Consider the following 27,167-nt stretch of genomic DNA (forward strand, 5'->3'; position numbering starts at 1 on the left):
CGGGTCACGCAGGGCGCGCGGCCGGGAGCGGCGGTGGCGGTCTGGCTGCGGGCGAGGAAGCCGGCGCCGGGCCCCTGGTCCGCGGGACGCCGCGCAGTGCCCGCCGCTTGCCGCCGCGGAGCCATGGAGATCGGCACGGAGATCAGCCGTAAGATCCGGGTGAGGCCCGCGTCGGCGGGTGAGGGCCCGAGGCGGGAGGCCGGGCGGCGGCGGGCGGCGGGCGCGCGGTCGTCAGGAGTAACGGGGGCGGTGGGCCCGGCGCGGGCGCCGCGGCCTGCTCGGCGCTGGAGGCGCTCCTGCGGGGCCGCCGCGGGCCTGGGCGCAGCCGCGGCCTCGGAGAGCGCGGCCGCCGTGAGGCGGGAGCCCCCGGGGGCGCGGGGAGGCGCGGGGGGCCGGCGGGAGCCGGGGGCGGGGGCCCGGGCGGGGCGGCCGGGGCGCCTGCGGGGCGCGCTCCGCCGAGTCGGCTCCGGGCCGCGGCCGGGCTGTTGCTCGGGGCCGCCGGCCTCTCACTGGCTTGTCTGTCTTTTCGCCCGCAGAGTGCCATTAAGGGGAAATTGCAAGAATTAGGAGCTTACGTGGGTAAGTTGCTATTAGCCTACCAGACTGTGAGCGTTCGGCGAGTTTCATTTCGAGTGACCGCCTTTTTCCTGTCATACCTCTGATTTTGGACAGCCGCCCTTTTTACCTTCCGATCTCACCCTGCTGGGTGCTTTTGCTTTCCTGAGTCTTGTCATTGGAGGCTCTCCGTGCGGCGTGTTTTGTGTGTGTTTTGTACCGTCCGCCACATCCCTTTCTAGGACGGTGTTTTGAAATTGTTATCTTCTTCTGTTGAGGCTCTGTCATGTTTTCCTTCATGTTTGCGTTTTATTTTTCTGGGTTACTGTTTTGCATGTGAACGTTTGATGCTTTTCGGTATTTGCCTCTGTCATGGTTCGTTGCCGTTTACTTTCGGGTCTCTATTTTTCCTGTCGGTTTTTTTCTTAACCTCCCCACAGTAAGCTCTTTTCTTTTTCTTTCTTTTTTTTTAATGTTTTATAATTTGAGTGTTGACTCTGGGCCAGGCACTGTGCTTAAAATTGTTTTATATGCATTAGGTCACCGTAATCCCCAGGAGAACGGTGAAAGGTAAGTGGTAATATCCTGAATTAAACAAGCAAGGAAACTGAGGCTTTGAGTGCTTGATTTGAGCAGGGTTTTATACTTTGAGACCTGGGTCTGTTTGGCTCCAAAGCTGGTGCCTCCTGTAAAAATACTTGACTTCCCTGATGGCGCGGACGGTAAAGCGTCTGCCTACAATGCAGGAGACCCGGGTTCGCTCCCTGGGTCGGGAAGATCCTCTGGAGAAGGAAATGGCGACCCACTCCAGAACTCTTGCCTGGAAAACCCCACGGACGGAGGAGCCTGGTAGGCTACAGTCCATGGGGTCGCAAACAGTCGGACACGGCTGAGCGACTTCACATCACATAAAAATAATAGCTTACACTCATGATAGTGATCTTCGAGGTGTGGGAGACCCTAAGAGTCTCTGAAGTCAAAATTATTTTCATATTAGTACTGACAAGATATTCGCTGTGCTGGCATTTGGATTGTGCGAAAGTGGTGAGTAAAACTACAGGTACCTTAGCCTGAGTCAGCATCTCAGACCAGACTTCACAAGAAATCCTAGTATTCACCACCCTTCCACTTGCAATTACAAAGAGAAAAAAGGCTAGTTTCACTTAAGAAGATAAGTGATAAAATAGTCTTTTAAACCTTGTCTTTGATTACATCTTTTTAATACGCAGTGTTAGGACATAGGGAGTACTCAAAAGTGGTTCTGCCATACAGAAGCGTGATGGATTGTCTTGGAACAGATTTGTGTGATTGGGTTGAGAACTGAACCAGCCATTTTTTTTTCATGGAATTTTTTTTTTTTCTTTTTTTTTTTTTTGGAACTTTATTTTTTTAAGTTCAGTTGATTTACAATATTGTGTTAGCTTTAAGCATACAGCGCAGTGATTCAATTATGTACTTTTTTCAGATTATTTTCCATTGGACACTTACAAAATTTTAGAGTTCCCTGGGCTCTACAGAAAATCCTTCTTGCTTATTTATTTTATATATTGTAGTTGGTTTGTGTTAATCACATACTTAAAATTTATCTATCTCCTCCCCCCACTTTACCCTTTAGAACATCATTTTTAACTTCTAAGAAGGACTGACATGCTAGTTCCATACATTGGGGTATTTGGCAGTCATTTTTCTTGAAAGTGAGCAAAGATAAAGAATTAATAGACTTTGTTGCCAGTGACAAAGGGTTGAGCTTTCAAATGAAAATTGGAATTTCGGGAAATTTGTGTCTTCCTCTGCAAATTTGACAGTGTGATAATATCAGCAAGTGATTCTTTTACGTTGAATAATGAAAGGTATCCACCACGGCAGTGGTTTGTATAGCTCATGGACCATTATTTTTTCAAATGACCAATGCGAGATGTTTTAAAATTGCATAGGGAAAAAAAAATTCATTGAAAGTACAGAATGGATCAATGGATTTTCATGTAACAAAATACAAAAAGACTGATAAAGTTTTGTTTCGGTATTGCTGCTAACCTTGAAAAAACTACTGCTTGTTGACTTTTGGTGTAGTGTCACAGAAAAATATCCACATTCTCTGAAAAGGCTACCAAAATACTCATTTTTCAATTGCATATCTTGTGAGATCAGATTTTCTTCACATTCTTCATGTAGGACATACAAGAGATTAAATGCAAAAGTAGAAATTAGAATTCTTTTAAACCAGATGTTTAAGAAATTTATAAAAATAACTTAACTTTTTGCATCTTCTTTTGGAAAATTTAGTTATTGATAAATATACTATTAATATAAATAGTTTTATTGTTAATGGGATAGGTATGTTATTTTAAATGAATTAATAAAAAATTCTCAGTTTTAGTTTCTAGTATGGTAAATATTAGTAGATACATGCACATGAGTAAAAACTGTTAGGGATCATCAATAATTTTCAGTGGTATAAAGGGGGCCCCTAGACCAGATGGTTGGCCACATACTAATTATTTGTTGTCAAGATTGTTATTAGACTTTAACAGATAAGAAAATTGAGACTTAGAGGTTAAAGATGAAGCTGAACCAGCATTGATTTATTCTTTTATTCATTCAGTATTTAATGGATGCCAGCTTTGTGCCAGGAACTTGATTTAAGTCAAAAAGAAATCCACAGAAAACCTGCAGTGAGAACCTTCTTCATTGTGGCACATGAAAGCATAAAGACATGTTAATTGGGTTGACCTTCAATCATAGTGGTGATTTTGATCATTTATAAAAAATCTCAACAAGAATTTTAAGCCTCTTAAAAAGCTGATTACAAACTTGCTGTAGTCCAATGTGAAATGTAGTGAAGATACCATATATTTTATAGTTTTGAAAGTATTTTCATACATTTCTGTTACCTGAACACAATGCTGAAGTGGGGATGGCAAGTAATTTACTTCTTTTTATAAATAATGAAATTAAATATTCTGGGAGAGCTAAATAAGCTTGGTCAGCAGCAGATACAAGACCCAAGAACTCAAGTCTTCCTGGTCCCTGATGTTTCTGTTATTACTTATAATAGAAACTTGATGAGCTAACAGAAGAACAGGAGTCACTGCTGTATGCTTCTGTAGAACTGATCTGTGCCAGCTGTTAACAGGTCAGCACAGCTTCTCAGGTTGTTTGCCTCTGCTTCTTAACTGGATGTTTCCTGAGGGCGGAGACATCATATTGGTTGTGTCCCAGTGGCCTAGCTGAGTGCCTAGTTTTTTTCATAAATGTTGATTAAGTGGGTAAACAGGGATCACCATTAGATATTTTAAATAAAAAGATATTTAAATAAAAAATTTAAATAAAAAGACCCTGATGTGGGAAGATTTAGGGCAGGAGGAGAAGGGGATGACAGAGGATGAGATGGTCGGATGGCATCACTGACTCAATGGACATGGGTTTGGGTAAATTCCAGGAGTTGGTGATGGACTGGGAGGCCTGGTGTGCTGCAGTCCATGGGGTCACAGAGTCGGACACTACTGAGCGACTGAACTGAACTGATATATTATTCATTTACAATTAGCTACTTAATTATTTGTATGTGTATGCATAATTGTCCTGAAAAGAGTAACTTTCTAATCCCTTTCTTTGTGTTAGAATCTTAAAACCTTTAAGGTTATGGAAATGATCCTTTAATAAATATTTGAGTATCTATTTTCAAACCATTGGGTGGGATACAAAAGTGAACAACTTTTTGTTAAGAGTTGATAAGGTTTCATTCATGTGTTTGTCCAAAATGGAATGCTTCAGGGAGGTGGCAGTTACAGCTCAGAGCAGCCTTCAGTTTATAATTTAGGTGCATAAGCTTGCAGAAACTTTCAGCATTTTGCAGTTTTTCAGTACATAGATTTCAGATGATGCTATTAGAATTTTGTAGGAATGTATCATGAACACATTTACTTTTCATTATCTTATTTTTCATATTATGAATTTCTAACATTTTTGTTAAAATATAACTGTATACCATAACCACCCATTTAAAGTGTAGTTTGCTGTGTCTTGATATGTATACATCATAATCAAGCTAATGAACATATCCATCACTCCCAAAGTTTCCTTTTGGATTTTCTTGGAGCTCCTTTGTATCCCTCCCTCCCATCTTTCCATGTCCCCACCATTTGCCAGAGCAGTCACTGATCTCATTTATATAAAATTTTATATAGTGTCAGAAAACAGCTTATTTGTTTTCATTAGTGACTTTATGAGGGAGAAAAAGTGTCAAGACTGCCGCGGCACTGCGGCTTGTTTCCCTTTTTCGGGTCACCAGTGGCAGCCTGTGGTGGGGATACTGCATAAATAAGGGAGGAGGCTTTTTGACTGAAGTTGCCAGAAAGCAGTCGAGCCTTTCGATACTTTACAAAGAAATAATAAATGAATGGCTGCTTGTTCTTGCTTTTATCCTCAGGTTGACTTGCATGCTTCCAGCAAGTATTCTGATTTCTGTTTCCATTTGTAGATCGATCTTCACATTATATTTGTGCTTTTCTTGAACTAGATTTTTTGATGTTTCTTCTTGAAACAAATGTCTGATAGTACTTCTGAAATGAACCTTCCTACCTACATAGAAATGTTATGAATATTTAAGGTATTAAAGAATCTAAAAGAATTGTTTTTGGTAGGGATCAGAGTTCCTGATAAATGGCTTTTGCTTTGTTTTTACTGTGGTGGTTTTTTGTTTTGTTTTTGGTCTGTTAGGGTGTAAGAATGAAACAGTGAGTTGAGTAGAAATTATTTAATCTTTTTAAGATACGATTTTTTAAATGATGTAGAATTTTGGGGTCATTTTAGTTTACTTGATGTTTCTGCCAGTTTGTTACCCTAACTGAAATGTGCCTTTACCAAGGATAAAGCTGTTCCTTGAAAAATGAGTGTCATTTTGAAATACAGAACTAAACAGAACTCAATATTATTCTTGAGAAATGTCCACTATGCTTTCTGGAAGCTTGTCTGAAATTAATGAGCATTACTAAAAAGGTTAAAAGAAGTGAATGCTCTCTCAAGCTTGATACTGTGATTCAGAATATTTAGTTGTATAAGTGTTCATTAGTTATTCCTAATTCCTGTTCTTCTAGTAATTCAAAAACCTGTGGAATAAAGAGAAAGCTATAATTTAAACCATCGTAATTCCAGTAGAGCTGAGGTATTCTTTCAAGCACGTCAACTTCAAGTAGAAGAAAATATTAAGGAAAGCGTAAAAAGTCTTTATATACTTTTCCTTTTAAATAGATGAAGAACTTCCTGATTACATTATGGTGATGGTGGCCAACAAGAAAAGTCAGGACCAAATGACAGAGGACCTGTCCCTGTTTCTAGGGAACAACACAATTCGATTCACCGTATGGTATGTTTCTGAATATTTACCCTCAGAACAAAGTTTGGCATGAGCCAAGAGCAGGTATTCTGTCTGCAACGTGGTTCTTGACAGGAAAGTCAGATTTAGCCTTGTGAGGTAGGTTGTGAGCGTTGACAGCACAGCCTCTGGAGCCAGACTGCCAAGGTTGAATCCTGAATCTGCCTGTTTCCTTGGTTTTTCCATCCACGAGATGGGAATAGTAAATCACCTTTATGGGGTGGTTGTGAAAATTAAATGAGCTAATACATGTGCTTACAGCTGTGCCTGGCCCATAGCAAGTCCTCAGTATGTGTTGACTGTAGTTACTGTTTCTTTTTAAACTTCAGCGTTTTATCATTCCTTTTCCTCCACCAAAACCAGTTATAGATGTTTTTTGGACTCGGTTGACTTCCTAAATTGCTTTCTCCAATGAGCTAATAATCTAGGGGGCAAAGTTTTTTTACAAAGTTACAAATCATTTTTTTAAAGTTTGAAATTTTGAAATTGGCTTTGTGTTCAAATATAAATTAATACTATAATTTTTCAACGTTCTTTTTCAAACCACACGTTCATTCCTTTAGTTGAGCATACTGATTGAAAGCATGAGGTCCAACTTAAGAAGGGAGACCAGGTTCTTGTGTAAGGTTTGAGGTAGAGTGAGAGCTGGGGAGGGTAACGATGTGGCTGAGAACAGAGCAGGAAGGACTCTGGTAAACTGGAAACCGCCAGTTCAGCACGAGTGAGTGACGAGGGAACAAAGTTGCCTGAGCAGAGTGGCCGGCTTAATTTGAATAGCAAGAGACTGGGAGATGAGAGAGGCGAGGAGGGACGGGAAACTGATTGACTTGCCATTAAACCACAGTTCCTCTTAAAGGCGTTTTTGCCCCAGCAGGCAGCTGTGTCCTTTAAAACTATCATGAAGCTTTCTTGAAATTCCACACAGAATTCTCTGGGTTTATGTTACACATTTTCGAAGAACATTGAGTGCAGTGTACATTCCATGGGTACATTCAAGGCACGTTTTGGTCCGTGCACTCCTGCAGTGTGGGTGGCTTAACCCACTTACTACAGTTTGTCCTCAGAGTTTACCAAAAGCCTGAGGGAGGTTGTGGTGCTTTTGACTGGGGAAATTAACATTATAATGAGTATTGCTTTTTTTTTTTTTTTGATTAAAGCCTTAAGCAGTTTAGGTCCTTGTTTTGTTTCATGCACATTTTTTATGACTGGACTTTGGTTCAACATTGGATCCCTTTGAGTCCCAGTAATACGGGAGATTGACCTAGTAGATCCTTTCTCAGATAACTCGAGGGAGTTAGACAGATTTCTTACGTAAACAAGCTGAACTGAGTTTGAATTTAAAATCAGTTCCACTCTTTCATTTTACCGTAAATTTAGTTCTTTAACATGTTCCGATAAAAGTAATGGTGTCCCTCTTCTGACCCTTTTGCTTTCTTAAGCGTCCACCAGCACCAACCACAGACAGACTGTTCTCATTCTTTGGAGCCCTGCAATAACTGTGATCTTAGGGGACAGTGGCACTTGACTGGGTTCTGGGTGAAACATTATTGTAATATTTTCAGAAGGCACAGCCTCCTAGAAGGATTGTTAGGCAAATTTGCCTTGTACATAACTACTAAAATAGATTATGTTATAGGTAAGATGGTGGTTTGTTTACAGCATTAGTTTTGAAAATAATACAGTAAAATGATGATGTAGTAATTTTGAAATTAAGTTTTTCACCTTGCAGAATTAGGTTCTTCTAGACGCCATCTAAGTAGATAAAAAATAAACAGTGCTTTCAACAATTTTAGCAATGTTCTATTACATATTTATGGTATTTTGTCTTATTTTACCATAAACTACCTTGAATCTTTTGTCCTTTTGAAACAAAATACTATGCTTTGTGGATCAAGACTGTGTGGTCAGATGATATATTTGCCCTTATTTTTGCAGAGGCTAGATGACAAAATTAGTGATAAAAAAATAAGACTTTTTTTTATTATCCTACAGTGTTTATATAAAGCCTTTTTTAGAAAAAATGTAAAACTTTCTTTGAATACCATTTATCAGTATTTAACTGAAGAATTGACCTGTAATGTCAGATTTAGAGAGACAGTTGAAATCCAGTCTTTCATGATAAAAGGAAGCTTTAACATTTTGGGTTTGTTTTTTTCTTTTAGGCTTCACGGTGTATTAGATAAACTTCGTTCTGTAACAACCGGTAAGGTTCATAAAAATCATGTTTGGGTTTTTCTGGAATTTGCTGTAATGTGATTGTTTTTCAAAAGTTATTTATACTGCTTTGGGAAAAAAATCCATGAATTTGAAAACAGTTCATTTGAACTTTTTAAGGAAGCAAATGTTTTTATGAATTTAAGAGCAATAAATTTAATATAATTTGAAGACAGTTTAAGTAAAGAACGAAGAAGGCAATGGCACCCCACTCCAGTACCTCTTGCTTGAAAAATCCCATGGACAGAGGAGCCTGTTAGGCTGCAATCCATGGGGTCGCTAAGAGTCGGACACCACTGAGCAACTTCACTTTCACTTTTCACTTTCATGCATTGGAAAAGGAAATGGCAACCCACTCCAGTGTTCTTGCCTGGAGAATCCCAGGGACAGGGGAGCCTGGTGGGCTTCCGTCTCTGGGGTCGCACAGAGTCGGAAACGACTGAAGTGACTTAGCATAAGTAAAGAAAGTGAAACTAGGCAGTTTATCCTAAGGAAATAATTATAGATGTGCGCAATGATTTAGCTTCAAGGATGTCTCAGTGTTGAAAATTACTTAAAAGTGCAGTAATAATGAATTGGATAAATTTATATCACTATGGGATAATGTTCAGCCATTAAATATGTTGTCAAGCACACATATTTATTGCCTTTAAGTAATTGATATAGCTTAAAGGGACCACGTGTTTTTCTTTCTAGACCCCGCTAGTCTGAAGTCTTCTGATACCAACCTCTTTGATGGTAACGTACCTTCAAACAAGAGCAGTTTCAGTCGAGGAGATGAGAGAAGGCACGAAGCTGCAGTGCCACCTCTTGCAGTTTCTAGCGCTAGACCTGAAAAAAGAGAGTCTAGAGTTTCTACAAGTTCACAGGAACAGAAAGCCACTAATGTCAGGTAAGAGTCCTGTGTAGACCTATGGGCAGATGGGTGTGTGTGACATTTACATTAGTTAATATGTCTTTTAAGTTGCTGTTTTCAGACATTTTGAAAATAATGAAGTCGTTGGGAGCAGTTTTTTGGAATAAAATAAAGATAAGACCAAAGAATGATTATATTTTGCATAAAATGTAGTAAATCAAAGTAAAAAAAAAAAGAATGCAATTTCATAGTAGTTTTTAATAGAATACATAAAGTTATTATCTATACTTTTTCGTTAAGATGTATCTGACTAGTCTTTGAATATGAATAGTGGAAGATGCTGCCTTAAACTAGTAACACACCATTTTTGGTTTTGTTTTCATTTTTTAACAGACAGACTTATGATGATGGAGCTGCAACCCGACTAATGTCCACAGTGAAACCTTTGAGGGAGCTAGCACCCTCTGAAGATGTGATTGATATTAAGCCAGAACCAGATGATCTCATTGATGAAGACCTCAATTTTGTGCAGGAGAATCCCTTATCTCAGAAAAAAACCACAGTGACACTTACATACGGTTCTTCTCGCCCTTCTATTGAAATTTATCGGCCACCTGCAACTCGAAACACAGACAGTGGTGCTCATTTAAACAGGTTGCAGTTTCAACAGCAGCAAAACAGTATCCATGCTGCCAAGCAACTTGATATTCAGAGCAGCCGGGTGTATGAAACAGGACGCTTGTGTGAGCCAGAAGTGCTTAACAGCTTAGAAGAGACTTACAGTCCCTTCTTCAGAAGCAACGCAGAAAAGATGAGTATTGAGGTTTGTATATACTTTTGAATTCTGCGTTGTTCTGCTGAAAATTGTCCGTTCTTAGTTGTAAGTTGTATATGAAATAGCATCACATATTGCAAGTTTGTTGTAAACTGATTTCTGAGCTGCTCAACATAATACACCAGTCTCATTTTCCTCTCCACAACTGGCTTCTACAGATATTTTGCATCTTGTTTATTTTCCTAGGATGCTAACATTTGAGATAGCTTTAACCTTACGGTATAATTTTGGGAGGATTTTAGGTCATGAGATCCTTCATGGCTATGGTAAACAGTTGAGGAGCTCCACTTCACGGGCTTCCTCAACAGTACTGTACGCTGCCATGTATGAATGACAGTAAAGCACTTTTTGCTTTAGCTTAAGATTGACTATTAGAGATATTACTTTTATAAGAAAGCAGGGAAATAGCCCATGAACTTAATTCTTAATATTGCTTAAGATTTAGCTTAAGATTGGTTATTAGAGATATTACTATTATTACTTTTATAAGAAAGGGAAATAGCCCATGAACTTAATTCTTAATATTGCTTAAGATTTAGCTTAAGATTGATTATTAGAGATATTACTATTATTACTTTTATAAGAAAGGGAAATAGCCCATGAACTTAATTCTTAATATTGCTTGGCTTTTTCTTTATTAAGTATTCTGTAGTAGAACTTTATCTTCTGAGACTAGGTAAGTGGAAATTTATATGATTGCAGGAAGAAAACTTTCGGAAGAGAAAGTTGCCTGTGGTAAGTTCAGTTGTTAAAGTAAAAAAATTCAGTCACGACGGAGAAGAGGAGGAGGAAGACGATGATTGTGGGTCCCGTACAGGAAGCATCTCCAGCAGTGTGTCAGTGCCAGCGAAGCCTGAACGGAGGTATCTGAGCATGTCTGTAAATTAACCTTTCATTGCCTGATAGAGTCTTCTGGGTTTCTTGAAGAGGACATCATGAAAGTACAAATTTAATCCCATGTAAGACTTCTATCCCTGGGTCAGGAAGATCCCCTGGAGGAGGGCATGGCAACCCACTCCAGTATTCTTGCCTGGAGAATGCCATGGACAGAGGAGCCATGGGGTCACAGAGTCGGACGTGACTGAGTGACCAACACACACACATGACTTTTCCATTGGTAATCTTTTTCCGTTAAAAACCGTAACATGGGTGGGAGGAAAGCTGATCCAAATTTGTTGTTTGAAAAGTTATAAGGTTCCAGTCCAGTTGGTATTTCCTAAAGACTACAGCTAGTCTGTCCCAGACCAGAGAAGGCTGTAGTAAAGATACAGTGGATGGCTAGCATGTAAAGAACTCCAATCTAAAGTTCAATTAAAATACCTTTCTTTTTCAGACCGTCACTTCCACCTTCTAAACAAGCTAACAAGAATCTAATTTTGAAGGCTATATCTGAAGCTCAAGAATCTGTAACAAAAACAACTAACTATTCTACAGGTAATTTGAATGTTTATAATTCCTGAGTAAGCTGTAGATGATTGCTCCTCAAGTGGTGATAAAAATGCCTGCTAAACATTAGGGCCAAGGCGAGAATGATTAAAAGGAGATGTGACCACTGTGAGAAACTTTCTCAACCATCAGTAGAACTTAGTTCTTTGAGCAACTGTAATGCCTTTTATTCCCTTTTTCTAATAAGGGTAAAATATATAATGGAAATCTTAAAAGGAGTTTTGGTAAATAAGAGATTTTCACGTTTATAGCATTATAGCCAACGTTAGATATACATTTATGTTGTATGAAAGGGAGCAAAATCCAGAATCGGTGGGAATTAGAAAAATTTGTATAGCATATGAACAAGTTGGTTTCTTTCCTTTCAATAAAACCTGTTAATGGAATGTGAGGCAGAGAATTGACTCATGTTCTTGCCCCAGTCCTAGTGGAAGTACTAAATGGTTTTATGAAAGATTATAAAGTATTAACACATTTTTAAAACAGAGGAGAAGAATGAGCTATAATATCTTACACGAAACCCGTCCTAAAGTGTAACCAAATGACGGGCCTCACATTGCTGTCAGGCTCGGTGCTCTGTGCCCTGCGTGCTGTGTCTAATATGCAGATTTTCTGCTAGTAAGCTGTAATGGTTATGCACTCTAAATTTTTTAATTTTAATTTTGCTACGGATTTGGTGACTGTCCTTTTAGCATTTTTCTGCTTTTCTCTTCTCTTGCATCTCTCTGTGTGACCCTTTCTTAAAATGAAGTAAACTGTAAGCTAGCAACTTTGAAGCCTGGTAGTCATCTGTACCCTTACTTCTTGTCATCCCTGATTTAACCCTGAACATAAACAGCGTTTGAATTATTAGGTAAAGGCCAACTTGACGTAACAATTCCTCTATTTACATTTTCTTTTTTGGTCTGTCAGCAATATTGAGTGTTTAGAAGGGTGAGAAATTTAGATATCACTGTGAACTTGAAATTTCCTACTTTTGTAATTGGAGAGAGTCTCAAAAGATTTTTGAGACATAGCATTGAAATTCTTTATCCAGGCTATCTAGATTATAATTTGAAATTATTGCACAACCATGAAGCGGAACCCAAACCGCATGTGGTAACAGCACGTGCGCTGCAGCGCGTTTACTCACGCAGCGCACGGTGTGCAGACGCTTTTACACAGGCGTGGGTGACTCGGTGCTGAAGGGAGACGCGCGCTGTCTGTCGGCTGTTCCTAACAACTCACATATTCTGAACCCGAGGAGGCATTTAACGTTTAATGTGATACTCACTGTTGAGTTTTGACATATCACTTCATTTGAATGTCCTTCTTTTTTTGCTTTTTATGTAAAAGTCTCACAGAAACAGACACTTCCAGTCGCTCCCAGAACGCGAACTTCTCAGGAAGACTTGCTGGCAGAAGTGGCCCAGGGACACGGCAGAGTCCCTAGGATAAGCTCTCCTGTTAAAGAAGAGGAGGCACAAGGAGGCAGTGTAGACGAGAGGCAAGGTAATAGTGTCAATGGGGTTTCGTTTTGTTAAAGAAGAGGAGGCGCAAGGAGGCAGTGTAGACGAAAGGCAAGGTAATAGTGTAAATGGGGTTTCGTTTCCTACTAGACTTTTTTCACATCACATATTTTCCAGTGAGGATTTATGAAATCTTGGTTATGCTGTGAGAAAAGGGCCCAGTAGGCCCATGAATAGGAAAAGGGACCATGAGGGGAGTCTACACACTTTTCAGAATTTAAAAAAGCATGTTACTGGGGAAATTTTTAGTGTTCTCAAAAGTGGAAAGAATAGTACAGTGAATTCCCATGAATCCAGTCACCCAGTTTTTTCAGTATTTTGCCAGTCTTTAGTTATGTGGATGCCTGCACTCTTCCTTCCTTTTTGGTAATCCTAGCCCTGTTCCCTTGAACTTGAAGTCTTGCCTTTAAATCTGCCCTTTCTGAGCATCACTGTCAGAGCTGCCTCATTGTCCCGGTACTACTAGTTTATCCCCTTGGGTCTGACATACTTCCAGCTAATCTTTCTGCTTGCTTTCTCTCAGCCCCTCACCCCCGACTCTTGGACAGACTCTCCTGTCTAAGTGTGACTCTGATGCTGTGACTGCTTTGTGATAGCATTTCTGGCTCCTCTTCCCACTCTGCGTCGTCCAGGAGTGATGCCAGCAGCTTGGCCTTTCGGCAGCTTCATTCATTATCTGCCCCTGGGCCTGCCCAGCCCTTCTCCACTGCTTTCTACCCCGTTTCTTCTGTTCCCATTAGGAAAGACTCTAGTTTGTTCTTTCCCTCTTCTATAAAAAACTCCACCAAAGCTGCGTGCTAATTGTGACTTAATACTTCTACAATGCTGGAGTATATTTTTTCATTCCTCCTCAGCTGGGTCCTTTAAATTGTTCCATGGTCCTCCCAGATTTATTTGTTTCATGAAACCTTACGCTTCCATCTTACATTTGTCCCTCTCTCTCCTTTTATTTTTTAAAAAGTCCTTAACCTAGGGTGTGCAGTTTGCTGCGTCCATATGTGCGGTTCCAATAAATTATGGTCCTGAAAATGGGAAAACCCCAAAATAGCCAGTAGGTCCTGATTCAAAGAATAAATGGGCCAATTTGTTTCAAGCAGTGGAAACTGGGATTTGAGCTTTAGTTAAGGATTTGCAGTGAATTGGCGTCTGTTAAACAGGTTTGAATGTGTGATTTCATGATGGTTCCCCCCACCCCCATGGTGGTGTTTTTAAGTAAACCCTTGCTGGTGGTGGTGTAGTTGCTAAGTCGTGTCAGACTCTTTGGACCCCAGGGACTGTAGCCTGCCAGGCTCCTTTCTCCTTGGGATTCAACCAGGCAAGCATACTGGAGTGGGTTGCCATTTCCTTCTCCAAGTAAACCCTTAATTGGTCCTTTTGGAGGATAATAGATACTAATTCATTGCTGTGAGAACCAGAAAAGTAAAGTTGAGCATTTATGCTTTCTTTCCTTTAAGGGTGGTACCACAGGGTGACAGAGTCATACAGGAGTTAGTGCTTGTGTCTGTAAGCGACGTTTTATCAGACTGAGCTCTGTCCGTGTATTTATGTATGGTCTCTGGCTCTCATACTACAGCCACAGAGTTGAACAGTTGCAACAGACCATGAAATCCACAAACTTAAAATTGAAAGTATTTGCTATCCCTTTTGATATAGTAGATGAAGGGAGCATCTTTTAAAATTATTTCAGCTTTTAGAAGTGAAACAAAATGATAGAATTATAGTAGTTTCCCCCCCAACTTACAGTGAATTAGTGAATCTAGGCACTGATAATGGCTACTAAAACTTTTAAAAGTGAAAATCCACTATTTTGTGCTTCCTGATGAAAGAATAAAAGACGACCCTAGTCTTGCCAGAGGATGTGAACCTGAGTGATCAAGCCTCTGGTGCAGCAGTCAGCTGGCAGGAGATACTGAGGCGATGAGTGTGCAACAGGCAAAATGTAGTTTTGGGGGCATTATATACATCAGTAGACTTACAAAATGCAAAGGACAGGGTAGGGTGTCGTGTCTGTGTATGTACACTTGTATGATAAAATCACAAACTAGGTATTACTCCGGAGAAGGCCATGGCACCCCACTCTAGGACTCTTGCTAGAAAATCCCATGGACGGAGGAGCCTGGTGGGCTGCAGTCCATGGGGTCACTATGAGTCGGACGCGACTGAGCAACTTCACTTTCAGTTTTCACTTTCACGCAATGGAGAAGGAAATGGCAACCCACTCCAGTGTTCTTGCCTGGAGAATCCCAGGGATGGCAGAGCCTGGTGGGCTGCTGTCTATGGGTCGCACAGAGTTGGACACGACTGAAGTGACTTAGCAGCAGCAGCAGCAGCAGGTATTACTCTAAAAAGCATCTGTGACTCCTTGTGGATAGGAGTACACAGAGGGAGGCTAGTGGGGTGGCTTCTTGTTCGGTTGCCAAGTTGTGGCTGCCTCTTTGCGACCCGATGGACTGCAGCATACCAGGCCTCCCGGTCCCTCACCATCTCCCGGGGTTTACTCAAACTCATGTCCATTGGATCCAACGATCTCATTTTCTGTCTCACTCTTCTTCTGCCTTCAGTCTTTCCCAGCATCAGGTCTTTCCCATGAGTTGACTCTTCACATCAGGTGGCCACAGTATTGGAGCTTCAGCCTCAGCATCAGTCCTTCCCATGAACACCCAGGACTGGTCTCTTTAGGATGGACTGGTTGGGTCTCCTTGCAGTCCAAGGGACTCTCAGGAGTCTCCTCCAACACCACAGTTTAAAAGCATCAATTCTTTGGCGCTCAGCTTTCTTTATGGTCCGACTCTCACATCCGTATATGACTACTGGAAAGACCATGGTTTTGACTATATGGCCGTTGGTTGGCAAAATAATGTCTTTGCTCTTTAATACACTGGTTTGTCAGTAGCTTTCTTTCCAAGAAGCAAGCATCTTTTAATTTCATGGCTGAAGTCACCATCCGCAGTGATTTTAGAACCAGAGGGGAGATCTATCACTGCTTCTACCTTTTTCCCTTCTGTTTGCCGTGAAATGGTGTGATCTTAGCTTTTTTAATACTGAGTTTTAAGCCAGAGTTTTCATTCTCCTCTTTCACCTTCATCAAGAGGCTGTTTCATTCCTCTTTGTTTTCTGCCCTAAATTTAGAGTGGTGTCATCTGCATCTCTGAGGTTGTTGATATTTCTCTCTGCGATCTTGGTTGTAACTCATCCAGCCCAGAATTTCACATGTTGTGGGGTGGCTTACTTAGTTCTATTTTCTAGCTGAATAAGATTATAATGGTGTTTTGCCTTACAAGAACTCATTAGGTGTTTTTGTGAGGCTTTCTGTATCGTTTTATTTTAAAGTAAAAGGTTAAGAAACTGAAAAGGGGTGAAGTGCCTCTGCTACTGAAGACTAGTACTGCTAGTACTGGTATCAATTGTTCACAAGCGCAGAGCCACACTGCGAAATTCATTAGTGTGCTTAGTCACTGTTGGTAGCTTTGTCTCCGACAGGTTTTTAAAAATCTAAATATGCACATATAATGGCTGGAGCTGTGGGTAGTGTTCGCCCATCCTTCTGACCTCTGTATTTTAATGAGCCTAGCCACCTCACAGTGCTTTGCTTTTGTCTTGGGTTAATCTGTCGCTCAGAGTGTATTTGGCCAGTCTTGAAACATTTATCAGAGCAGCAGCTCTTGCTTTACTGATTCTCTTCTGGTGTGTGTTCCCTTTCATTGATTTTTGCTCTTACTTTTAATGTATATGTCTATATTTTCTCTTACTAACTTGTGTTAGCCTGATTTTCGCAAATGTAAGCATCTAAACCCTGGGTTTCTCTCGACGCGCCATTTTTGCTGCACATCACAAAGTTTTAGTTATTCAAGTGCATTTAACATATAGAATATGGGAGTTTTGGTTTGTCTTTTAATCGTTTTAACTATATACTATGGACTTACTTGCATTGTGATCAGATAATGTGATTTGTATAATTTTTTTTAAAGTAGTTTAAGACTTAACATAGTCCATTATGTACATCTTCTATGTACATTTTGAAAGAAAGTGGATTCTAACTGTTGAATTGAAATTTCTGCATTTAGTAGTTAAAACTCTGTAGCTAGTATTATTCAAGTCCTGACCTTGCTGAGTTTTTGGTCTGCTTATCAGTGATTGAGAGGGTTTTGAAATTGCTTGTCAGGATGACAGATCTGTCTTAATTTCTCTGTACTTCTGGTAGATTTTGCTTCTTTTACTTTGAGGCTATTGAACTAGGCGCATATATATTTAAAATTGTCCTGATGAATTGAATCAGGAAGGTACATCTTCCTGATGAATTTAAACTTTTATCTTTATCTGTAACCCTCCATGTATTTAAATGATGCTTTCATCTAAAACTCAGTTTTTTCCGATTTTAATGTAGCTAGTTAGTATTTGCCTCATACATCTTGTGTTCCATGCATTTGTTTTTAGTCTTCTTTGCCCTGTTAGGTGTATGTCTTTTAATATTGTAAAGCTACATTATTGTTTTAAAATTCCGTCTGAGCTTGCTTTTTATATGAGTTTAAACCCTTCACATTTATGACGATTATTGATGGAGTTGGACTAGTTTCTGTCACTTTTTTGGGGGGGTTTTGTGTTTGCCTGCTTTTATTTTTTGACCTTTTTTAAAGATTTATTAATTACATTACATTGTAATTGTTGTTCATTGCCCAGCTTTACTTGTGTTTTTTTTAAATGGTTTTTGTTCTTTTACTGGTTACCACTGACATTTTACCATACAAATTTAGTATTCTAAAAGTCTATTCTGACCCCATCTGCAAACAGTAAATGGATCTTAGAATATCTTCGCTGCAGTCTGTACCTTCTCAGAATTTACATTGTGTTTCCAGTGCCTCATCTTGGTCCTTTTCTTTTTTTTTTTTTTTTTTACTGCATAAATTGGGTACCATTATTATTTAACCCAGGCTGTGTTTGTTCAGATTTACCAAACATATTATGTTTATTTTTTTTCTCAAATCTCTTGAATGTTACTTCAGTTCAGTTCAGTCTCTCAGTCGTGTCCAACTCTTTGCGACCCCATGAATCGCAGCACGCCAGGCCTCCCTGTCTATCACCAACTCCCGGAGTTCACTCAAACTCAAGCCCATTGAGTCAGTGATGCCATCCAGCCATCTCATCCTCTGTCATCCCCTTCTCCTCCTGCCCCCAATCCCTCCAAGCATCAGAGTGTTTTCCAATGAGTCAACTCTTTGCGTGAGGTGGCCCAAGTACTGGAGTTTCAGCTTCAGCATCATTCTTTCCAAAGAACACCCAGGACTGATCTCCTTTAGGATGGACTGGTTGGATCTCCTTGCAGTCCAAGGGACTCTCAAGAGTCTTCTCCAACACCACAGTTCAAAAGCATCAATTCTTTGGCGCTCAGCTTTCTTCACAGTCCAACTCTCACATCCATACATGACCACTGGAAAAACCATAGCCTTGACTAGACGGACCCTTGTTGGCAAAGTAATGTCTCTGCTTTTGAATATGCTATCTAGGTTGGTCATAACTTTCCTTCCAAAGAGTAAGCGTCTGTTAATTTCATGGCTGCAGTCACCATCTGCAGTGATTTTGGACCATCATTTTACAGTATTTGGAAATATTTTTTGATGTGTATTCTTTGGAAGTTTCTTTAGAACGGGTCTGTTGGTGGTAAATTTCCCAAGAATCTGTTTACCTACAAGCGTGTTCAGTTCCTCTTGTTGTTGTGCAGTGGCTTTGCTGCGTATCTGAATCTGGGTTAGCAGCAGTCATTTGTTCTCACCACCTTGTTTATGTTACTCCACTGTCTTCTGGCTTCCATTGTTGTGGAGTGGACTTCTGTTATTCTAATGTCTGTCGTTCCTTTGTAGGTGATCTGTCCCTTTTCTGGCTGCTTTCAAGATCTTCTCTTTGTCTGTGGTGTTCTGCAGTTTCACTGTGATGTGTCTAGGCATGGATTCCGTTTATTCTTCTATTTGGTATATGTTGAATAAAATTTTACATCTAAAGTAAAATACATTACAAAATACATGCTCACCCTGGAAAATTTGGAAAAAGAAATTGTAATACTTGCTGATAGATTAGAAGATAAATAGTACAGAGCAATTTAAAATAACAAGTGACGTATTTTGCTTCTTTATTTTCCACGCTGGTTCTCCTGGAGGCCACCTCTTATAAATGCTCCTGTTTCTTTCCTTTTCTCCATGTAATAATATGCTTGTACCACTGTTTCCTAAGTCAGCTATATGGTATGTTTTGATCTCTTGCTTCAATATATTAGAATCTAACCTGCAGTTTTCCTTGCCTCCATGCCTATATAGTAAATTAACTGTTTTTAGTTCATCGATTGATTACTTTTTATAATTTTAAGTAATATACCTATTTCTTGTGTAATTAACTGTGTGTATCAGTGTATTTTGACTCCTGAAAGATAAAGATATTTATGTCCTTAAATTCTTACGTGTCTTTTCTCATCCCCTTACTTTTTAAATTCTGTCATCTCTGCTTCTGTATTGCTGAAGAAGATCGGATGCACAGGATGTTCTGATTTTTGTTTTGTTCTTTTGTTGTTGTTCTGCTTGTCTTGTTATTACTCTGCTTTGTAGGTTGGCTCTAAAAGTTGAGAACCAATAAGCAGCATTTAAATCTTTAAGATACAAAACACTTCTCAGGCCCAACTTTAGATCGTCTCGTCCAGTTCTTGGTCTAGGATTTCCCTGGAGTTGTTTCTTTTCTTTTCCTTGTGTTCAATGTTTTGATTTTTTTAGGTTCTTCCCCCCTTCTTTCCTTGCCCTCCTGTATTATAGTTGGTGTCTTTGGGTTTCCCTTCTTTCCTTAAGTGCCTTCCTCCTAGAACCTCTGTCCTTGTCTTCTCATCCCCCTGGTCGCTCTCTGGTCTGCTTCAAGGTTCCGTTCCAGGATTTACTCCTCCCCTGAGTTCACGTTGCATTTCCTAGATCCCCTTTGTCTTCCATTTTTGTCACCAGATCATGAAAAAACTTAGGAGAAAGTATGGGAAATAAATTTTCTTGGCCTTTAGAAATCTAGTGTTTAATTGATACTAATTGATTCAGTACAGAAGTTTAATCCTCAAAAGTTGGAAGACGTGACTTCTTTGTCTTGAGGTTTCTTTGTTTATGCTGAGAAGTTGATTGCCCATCTGATTCTTAGTCCATTATTAATACTAGGGCTTTTCCTCTGGAAATATTTAGGATTTTCTCTTTTTCTTAATGGAAGAATAGTTGATTTCTATTTCAGGTGTACAGCAAAATGATTCATCTATACATACATATATACATACACATACATACATACATATGAATTTTTTCCTTCAGATTCTTTTCCATTGTGGCTTGTTACCCTGTGTCCCTGATGTCTAACATTTACTGTGATGAGTCTAGGTACAGTTAGTTACTGTCTCTTTTAGGTCCTCAATTGTGACTTGATCATGTTCCACTCTGAAATATTTTCTTTTTTTTTTTTTGAAATATTTTCTTGACTTTCTCTTCACTTCCCCTATTTTTTCTTTTTTTTCCAAAACGGGCAGATTTTTTAAAATTTCCACAAGTTCTCTCTTGTTTTGTTTTTCATATTATCTTGTGAATACAGGATCATTTCAAATTGTCTGAGGAACATAGAGGGTTTGAAGGATTTTTGTTTAAGAATTCTTTTTTGTTCCCCCCAAAATAGTTTCCTATCAGTTTTCATTTGCTCTTTTTGCTATTTCATTTGTAGGCTCTTTTCAACAAGTCTGATCCTAATTTAAGAAAGTGTTAGTCACTCAGTCCTGTCAGACTGCGATCCCATGGACTGTAGCCCGCCAGGCTCCTCTGTCCATGGAATTCTCCAGGCAAGAATACTGGAGTGGTAGCCATTGCCTTCTCCAGGGGATCTTGCCAGCCCAGGGTCTAACCCAGATCTGCATTGCAGGCGGATAAATTCTCTACCATCTGAGCCACCAGCAAAGCCCCCAGTTTAAGAAAAGGCAGTACAAAGACTTAGCTAGAGTTGGGCATGGGCTGGAAGCTTTATCGTTGGCAGGTTTTATTTTAAATAAAGCAGGCAAGGAGCTGCTTTATCGGCCTTGAAATTGCAGAGGAATTTCCCTGGGGGCGCCTTATACTCCCACTAGCTGCCTGGATTTTCCCCAGATCATTTGCTGAGTTTCTTTGGAAAAGAGTATTTTTTTTAATTAAAAATTTTATCATTTAAATGTTGTGTGCCTATACCGTTCGGAAAACCTAGTTTTTTGTTTCATATCCTTCGAAATCTTTGCTGATTGCTCCAGCCTCTCATCAGGTGCCCCTGTGTTCGTTTCATCTGGCTCAGCACTGCCAACTCTCAGCTTTGTGTTTGGACCTTGGACCTGAATTCCTATCCAACTGTTTTATATATCTCCTTGGATATATAGTGAACCCTCCTAAACTTGTCTAAAACCAAACTGCTAACATCTTCCTAGCCAATCTGTTCTTCCTCCAGCCCTCCTTGTTTTAGTTAATGGTAGCCATTCTTTCCAGTTGCTCAGGCCAGAAACCTGTGCTGTTCTTTCTTTCACACTTTCTGCCTTTCTTCCTTTCTTCAGTCTCCTTTCCTTCCTTCCCTCCTTTTCCCTCCTCGTCATCATCTACCTTCAGAATATATTAAAGTTCACCCACCCCTTATATCTCTGCGTCTTTTGCCCTCGTGAAAGCCATCGTCCACGACTTGCCTTGATGACTGTGGCGATGTCCTTCCTGATCTGTCCCTCGCAAACTTCCCTGTTGCTGTCTGTTCGCACAGCAGAGAGGGATCCTTTTAAACTGTGAGTTGGATCCCAGCACACCCTTGCTCAGAACCCTCTGTTGACTCCCTGTTATGCTCCCAAGGACAAAAGCCCTCCCCGATCTCATCACCTACCCTGCCAGGCCCCCCATTCTGTTCCTCTTGCTCTTCCCCAGACCTGCTTGGTGTGTTTCTCTTTCGGAGCATTCAGAGAAGAGCATGTGTGAGCTGCTTTTGCCCTCTTCTGGGAATGTTTGCTTCCTGTCGTCTGTAAGCTTGCTCATCTCTGAGGCCTTCCTTAGGCTCCCAGCCCCATTCTCCCTAATCCACTTTCCTAAAACTTTTTTCCTCTGTAGCACTTAACTGCCATCTTTTTTTAATCCAGATTTGGGACTTTAAATATCAGGAACATAAAATATATTTGTTTTTGAGGCTCATCTTCCCCTCACCACCTCAGTGGAAGCTCTTTGGCAAGGGCCGGGGGAGGGGTGTGTGTGTGTGTGTGTGTGGTTTGTTGGGGGGGGTGTGTGTGTGTGTGTGTGGTTTGTTGGGGGGGGGGGTGTGTGTGTGTGGTTTGTTGCTCTGTGTGTGTGTGTGTGGTTTGTTGCTGTTACTGAGCACCCAGAACACGGCTGGCATGAGGTAGCAGCTGAGTAGACGTTTGTTGCCTTCGTGGGTGTGTCGCTGCTGCCGCGCTTGCAGCTCTCCCAGTGCCTTGTCTATGGCTCTTCTGCTGGGCCTCAGCCAGTATTCATGTGTGTGTGTTCTGTTTTCCAGAAGTGGTTGAAATCTCACCTGCTATAATCTGCTCCCTAACCACACAATGCTAAAGTCATTTTTCAGTCTGTACACTCAATGTATGTATTTCGTTTATATACACACACTCAAATGCTATTATTGATATGTAGGAACATGTAAAAACAGAGTTCTAAGGAGTATCGAGATAAAAAATATTTTTAATATAATAGAATTTCTGATTTCCTTTCTCCACCTTCGTGGAGGAAGTGGATTATTGTCTTGGAAACCCAATTTGAAATCTACTGCTATATGTTGGTAAGAATTTGCGCCATTTTCACGTTCTTTACTTCATTTTTATGGACTCTCCAGAAGGAGAGGCTATAAATGTATATACTTAATGTATATCATGTTGAACTGGAATCACTGTGAAGACTCCTGGTAAAAAGGAGTTTTTGTATTCAGAGAAAACAGGGAAAGTCCCCCCTCCGTCCTGCCCACCGCCTTCTGCAGAGTAAGCGCCACACTTGCAGCAGGTGTGCGTCTGCAGTCTTAGTGTTTTTAAAAATCTGTTTGTACATATCCATCCTTTCTGGGCAGAGCAGAACTCTAAGTGTATTTCTGTACACACATACACATATGTATAAAAAGAGTTATACCACATGGGTTTTCTTTGTAATGCGTTTTGTTCCATTTACTGTATCATAGAAGTGTCATAATACAGAGGTTATGAGTAGGGGCTCAGGGAGATAGACTGCTAGGGTGTTAAACCAGGCTCTGCCACTCACTCGCTGACCTTAACCTTTCTTGAGTTCTGATTTCCCAAGAATATGTGAACTTTCTCTGTTGATGAATATTTACATTGGAGTCTGTGGAAGGATCGTTGCTTACTTTGCATTCTGAAGTTGAGCTGGGCACGCATGGGTGAGCAGGAAGCCTCCAGGGGGCTCCTTTTGGGCACCTGTTTCTTTGTGACCCATCCCCTGACACCCCCCTGCTTCTCTCACTGCAGCAATGTCTGCTGCCCTCCAGTGGCCCCTGACGTGCAGGCGGTGCCGGGCCCAGGGGGTGCCACGCCACCACCGTTAGCTGGCGCTCCTGAGGAATTCCATGTGGCTCCAAAGCCTTGTTAACTTTGAAAATTATTTTCTGTATAAAGATTTTGAAGATTTAGGTTAGTTTACAGGTAAGAATGAAGAAGTAAATAAAGATTCTTATATAAATGTCAGTACTTTTTCTTTATTCTGTTACAGGGAAGCCAAAGGCTGCAGTTCTTTATACAAATTCTTTTGGAGGGGCTGTGGGGAGTCGTGTTCACCATCTTGCATCATCATATTTTGCACAGCTTATTTGTTGGCTTAGTGAGTAAAACAAAGTAAAAACCTTTCTCAAACTATAGCCATGGAGAGATATACTCTGATGCATTCTCTGAATGCAGCAGACATTCTCTTGGATCGGAGGGCTTTAATTTTGTTAAGATGATGATACTCCCCAAATAGATCTTGGATTCAACTCAGTCTTTGTTAAAAATTTCTGCTGGCTTTTTTCCAGAAGATGCAGGCTGATTCTGAAATTTACATAGAAGGGGAAAGGACTTGGAATAGCCATAACTATTGAAAAATAATAAAATTAGAGGACTTACATTTTCCATTTTCAAAACTTACTGCAGAGCTGCAGCTATGCCATCTCCTGGCACTGGCATAAGGGTGTACATATAAATCGGTCGAATCGGGGTGAGAATCCAGAAATGAACCGGTGTGCTTGTGATCTGTTGTATTTTGACAAGGATGTAAAGACTGTTTATTGGGGAAGGAAGTCTTTTCAACAAATGATGCTCGAGAACTGGATAGCCACATGCGAAAGAATAAAGTTGGATCCTTACCCTGCACCATATATGAAAATTAACTCAAAATGGATCAGATGCATAAGTGTAAGAACTAAAATGACAACACTCTTAGGAGAAAGAGTTTGGTATAACTAAGTGAAGTCGGACTAGACAGTGGTTTCTTGTATGTGGCACCAGCAGCACATACAGCTAAAGAAAAAATAGGTGAAGTTGGGCTTTATCGAAGTTCAAAGCGTCTGTGCTTCAAAAGATAACTATCAAGAAAAAGGCAACCCACAGAATGGCGAAAAGTCACCTATGTAATAATTATGTAGCAGCAAACCAAGGCCAAATCCTCATTGTCTCTGTCTTTAAATTTCCACCAGGTCTCATATCAGTACAGTTGAATTCCATCATCACCACCATTTTTAATAAGGTTTGTGTCTCATTAGAGACACATGGGTGTGATCAAAGGTCCAGTTAGCTTCCAAATAGTGTCCTATTACTATTTTCAAGGGGAAATGAAATTCAAAATACTAGATAAAACAATTTAAAAATAATGCGAAGCTTGACAGTTACAGGTACATTGATGAGCAAAAGTACATTAAGTTCACGTCATATTCAGGTATAAAGTACTTTATGTTATATTGCTTATTTATGCCTCAGGTCTTCAGTGGCCCTTTTCATATGAGGTAAATAATAGAAAATTCTTGGTGTGTCGTGTGTCTGCTTCCAGCCAATCACAAGCCAGAGTTGTTTCCTGTGTAATAATAGGGTCTGTTGTTTGGAGAGGAGCTGTAAGTAAGACTTACAGGATACAGGGGGCCGTGTGTTAAGGCTTCTCGGTTGAAGCAGAGAGAAAATTGGGTCTGGTTTGTTGAGCATTTTCAGATTTACTTTGAGTTCTGACTCCAGAAATGTACAATCCTGTCTTTTCAATTACAGGTTTTAAAAGGTTACTGATGGTTTAATACTTCTTAAAGTCACAGCCTTAATGATTGCTTTTACTTTTGATGAAAGCTTAGTGAGCTGTGAAAGAAAAATTACCAAATATTAAGGAGAGAGAATTTTATGAAAATGTCATCAAGGTTTCCATCACCATCTTTACCAATTTTCTTTTCACCTGGGCCAGTTGACTTAGGTTCAGTAACAAGTTCCTCTTGTTCACTGAATGAGCTAGACAGTATTTCCCATCTTTTAAGGAAAATATCAACTGATATCAATGAAATTAAAGGGATGAAAGCAGCAGTTTTGACAGTGGAAGCAAATCTGTTTGATCTTAATGTTAGAGTGTCACAGAATGAAGCAAAAATTTCATCTTTGGAGGTTAAAATGAATGAGTATTCAACGTCTGAAGGCAGCAGACAGTTTGAAGATCTGCAGGAGGAAGTAGATTTTGCATCACAGTCAAGGACTACTGATGTAAAAATAATTGGTTTCCTTAGAAACATTGAGAAAGGTAAATTTTTAGAATGTGGTATTGGGTAACTTGACTGTCGCTTTCATATGGAGGCAGCAGGTCACAGAGAACTTGAATTTTTCGTGGACCTTTAATGACAAAATCTTGTACATGATTTGTCTTAGAAACCTAGACTTTAGAATTCCATCCTTTTTCGTGGATCTCTAAAAATGATGTTTTGAAAAGGTTAGAGAGGTGAAACAAAACTTGAAATGTGAGAGAATGGTGGTCTTTCATCTATCTATTTGGTGAAATTACTTTAAAATGTATAATTCTGTCACTGTTCACTGTTTATGCTAAAGAGACCTGTTAGTATTTGAATTGGAAGAGCATACTCCCTGTAACCTAATCACATGTCAGTTTCCCAGGCAGCCCTTCAGGAATACAACTTGGCTAAGTATCTGTTTCGGGTCAGCTCCTGAGGATTTACTGGATTTTCAACCATGGTAATTTTGGAAGAAATTAACTTATTCTGGGGAGTAGGGCACATCATTAGGGAGTAATGTAGTGTAACTCATATTTAAAAGAAAATAGCAGATAACAATTTGGCAAATTTTAAACTTTTTTAAAAACCTCTTAATGAAACATGATAGTTGGTAAGCAGCTGCCAACTTAACATGCTTGCACTGAGTGAGTAAACTGTCCTTGTGAAACTGATGCAGTAGGTTTACTAAGCAGCAGCATGCACGCTCTCACTGATACTTCAGTAGTGTTTAGAACCCTGTCAACTGCGTCCCTTCCTACACCGTACTGTTTGGCTTCTAAATCAACAAGTGAGGACCGAGTATCTGCTAGGCTGGGGTGTTCGGAGAAGTATGACGCCCTCGCAAACCTCAACTTGAAGATAGAAAAATCAGTTCTATATCTCTGTTTTGTTTTGCAGTGTAACTGAGAAAATTGTGAATCCATTTAAGAAATAATGCTCGAGCTGTGTGTCTTTCTTGCAGGATCGCTAAGTGCTTGTCCCGCGTTCTGTGGTAGAGGGCCTGGGCTGCAGCGCTCTGAGTGTCTCCTTCCCTGTGTGCTGCTCTCTGCCCGTCCGAGCCTCAGTGTGTCCTTTGGGAACTCTGTTCTGCGGTGGGGGCTGCCTTACCCGCTGAGAGCCCAGCAGCAGAGGGAGACCTCCTCGCGGGGATCTTGCCGCCGGCTGTCGCCCGTCTCCCCGGGAGCCAGCCGAGGGCCCAGGCAGCTGCCCCGCTGGCTTCTGCAGCCCTTTGCCTTCATCACTGTGCTTCTCTCCAGTCCAAGGAAACCAGCTTCCAGACAGGGAGAACCGTGGTCATTTTTGGTTTAACCTGAGTACAGGTTTTTGTCTTACAGACGTTTGGTCTAGGATTATTATTAAATTGTATTGTGGAAGCTTTAAGTTATTTTAAAGACTTTCAATTAGGAACCCAGAAAGATTATTTTGGTCTTAATTCCTGGGAAGCACATGAGCTGCTATTGTTTGTTTTTTTTAAGCATAGTGAAGTTTTAAAATTTATGTTCTAGGAACTCAACAGAGGCAGTTGTTATCCCGATTGCAAATTGACCCCGTAATGGCAGAAACTCTGCAGATCAGTCAAGGTTGGTGCTAATATTAAATTTCCATTTGTAATCTAGCATTTTTCAGTTG

General features: G+C 40.3%; 1 protein-coding gene across 14 annotated transcripts in view; it reads left to right on the forward strand.

Annotated features, from left to right (window-relative positions):
• The window catches only part of ZC3H14 (zinc finger CCCH-type containing 14), a 41,834-nt gene continuing 14,667 nt past the window's right edge, over positions 1-27,167 (forward strand). For 2 of the 14 annotated variants that reach the window (XM_070797993.1, XM_070797999.1), the window contains exons 1-11: positions 1-159; positions 537-579; positions 5,806-5,920; positions 8,092-8,132; positions 8,840-9,035; positions 9,393-9,822; positions 10,537-10,697; positions 11,168-11,268; positions 12,616-12,740; positions 12,814-12,844; positions 27,044-27,118. In XM_070797993.1, the coding sequence (XP_070654094.1) occupies positions 124-159; positions 537-579; positions 5,806-5,920; positions 8,092-8,132; positions 8,840-9,035; positions 9,393-9,822; positions 10,537-10,697; positions 11,168-11,268; positions 12,616-12,740; positions 12,814-12,844; positions 27,044-27,118 (1,354 nt within the window). In that variant the 5' untranslated portion in view covers positions 1-123. Of the gene's footprint in view, positions 160-536; positions 580-5,805; positions 5,921-8,091; positions 8,133-8,839; positions 9,036-9,392; positions 9,823-10,536; positions 10,698-11,167; positions 11,269-12,615; positions 12,772-12,813; positions 12,845-22,130; positions 25,553-27,043; positions 27,119-27,167 lie in introns of those variants that run through there. The other 12 variants (XM_070797992.1, XM_070797998.1, XM_070797995.1 and 9 more) reach the window with 8 other exon arrangements.

The sequence above is a fragment of the Bos indicus genome, chromosome 10, assembly GCF_029378745.1.
Source record: "Bos indicus isolate NIAB-ARS_2022 breed Sahiwal x Tharparkar chromosome 10, NIAB-ARS_B.indTharparkar_mat_pri_1.0, whole genome shotgun sequence".
In the NCBI taxonomy this organism is placed as follows: Eukaryota; Metazoa; Chordata; class Mammalia; order Artiodactyla; family Bovidae; genus Bos; species Bos indicus.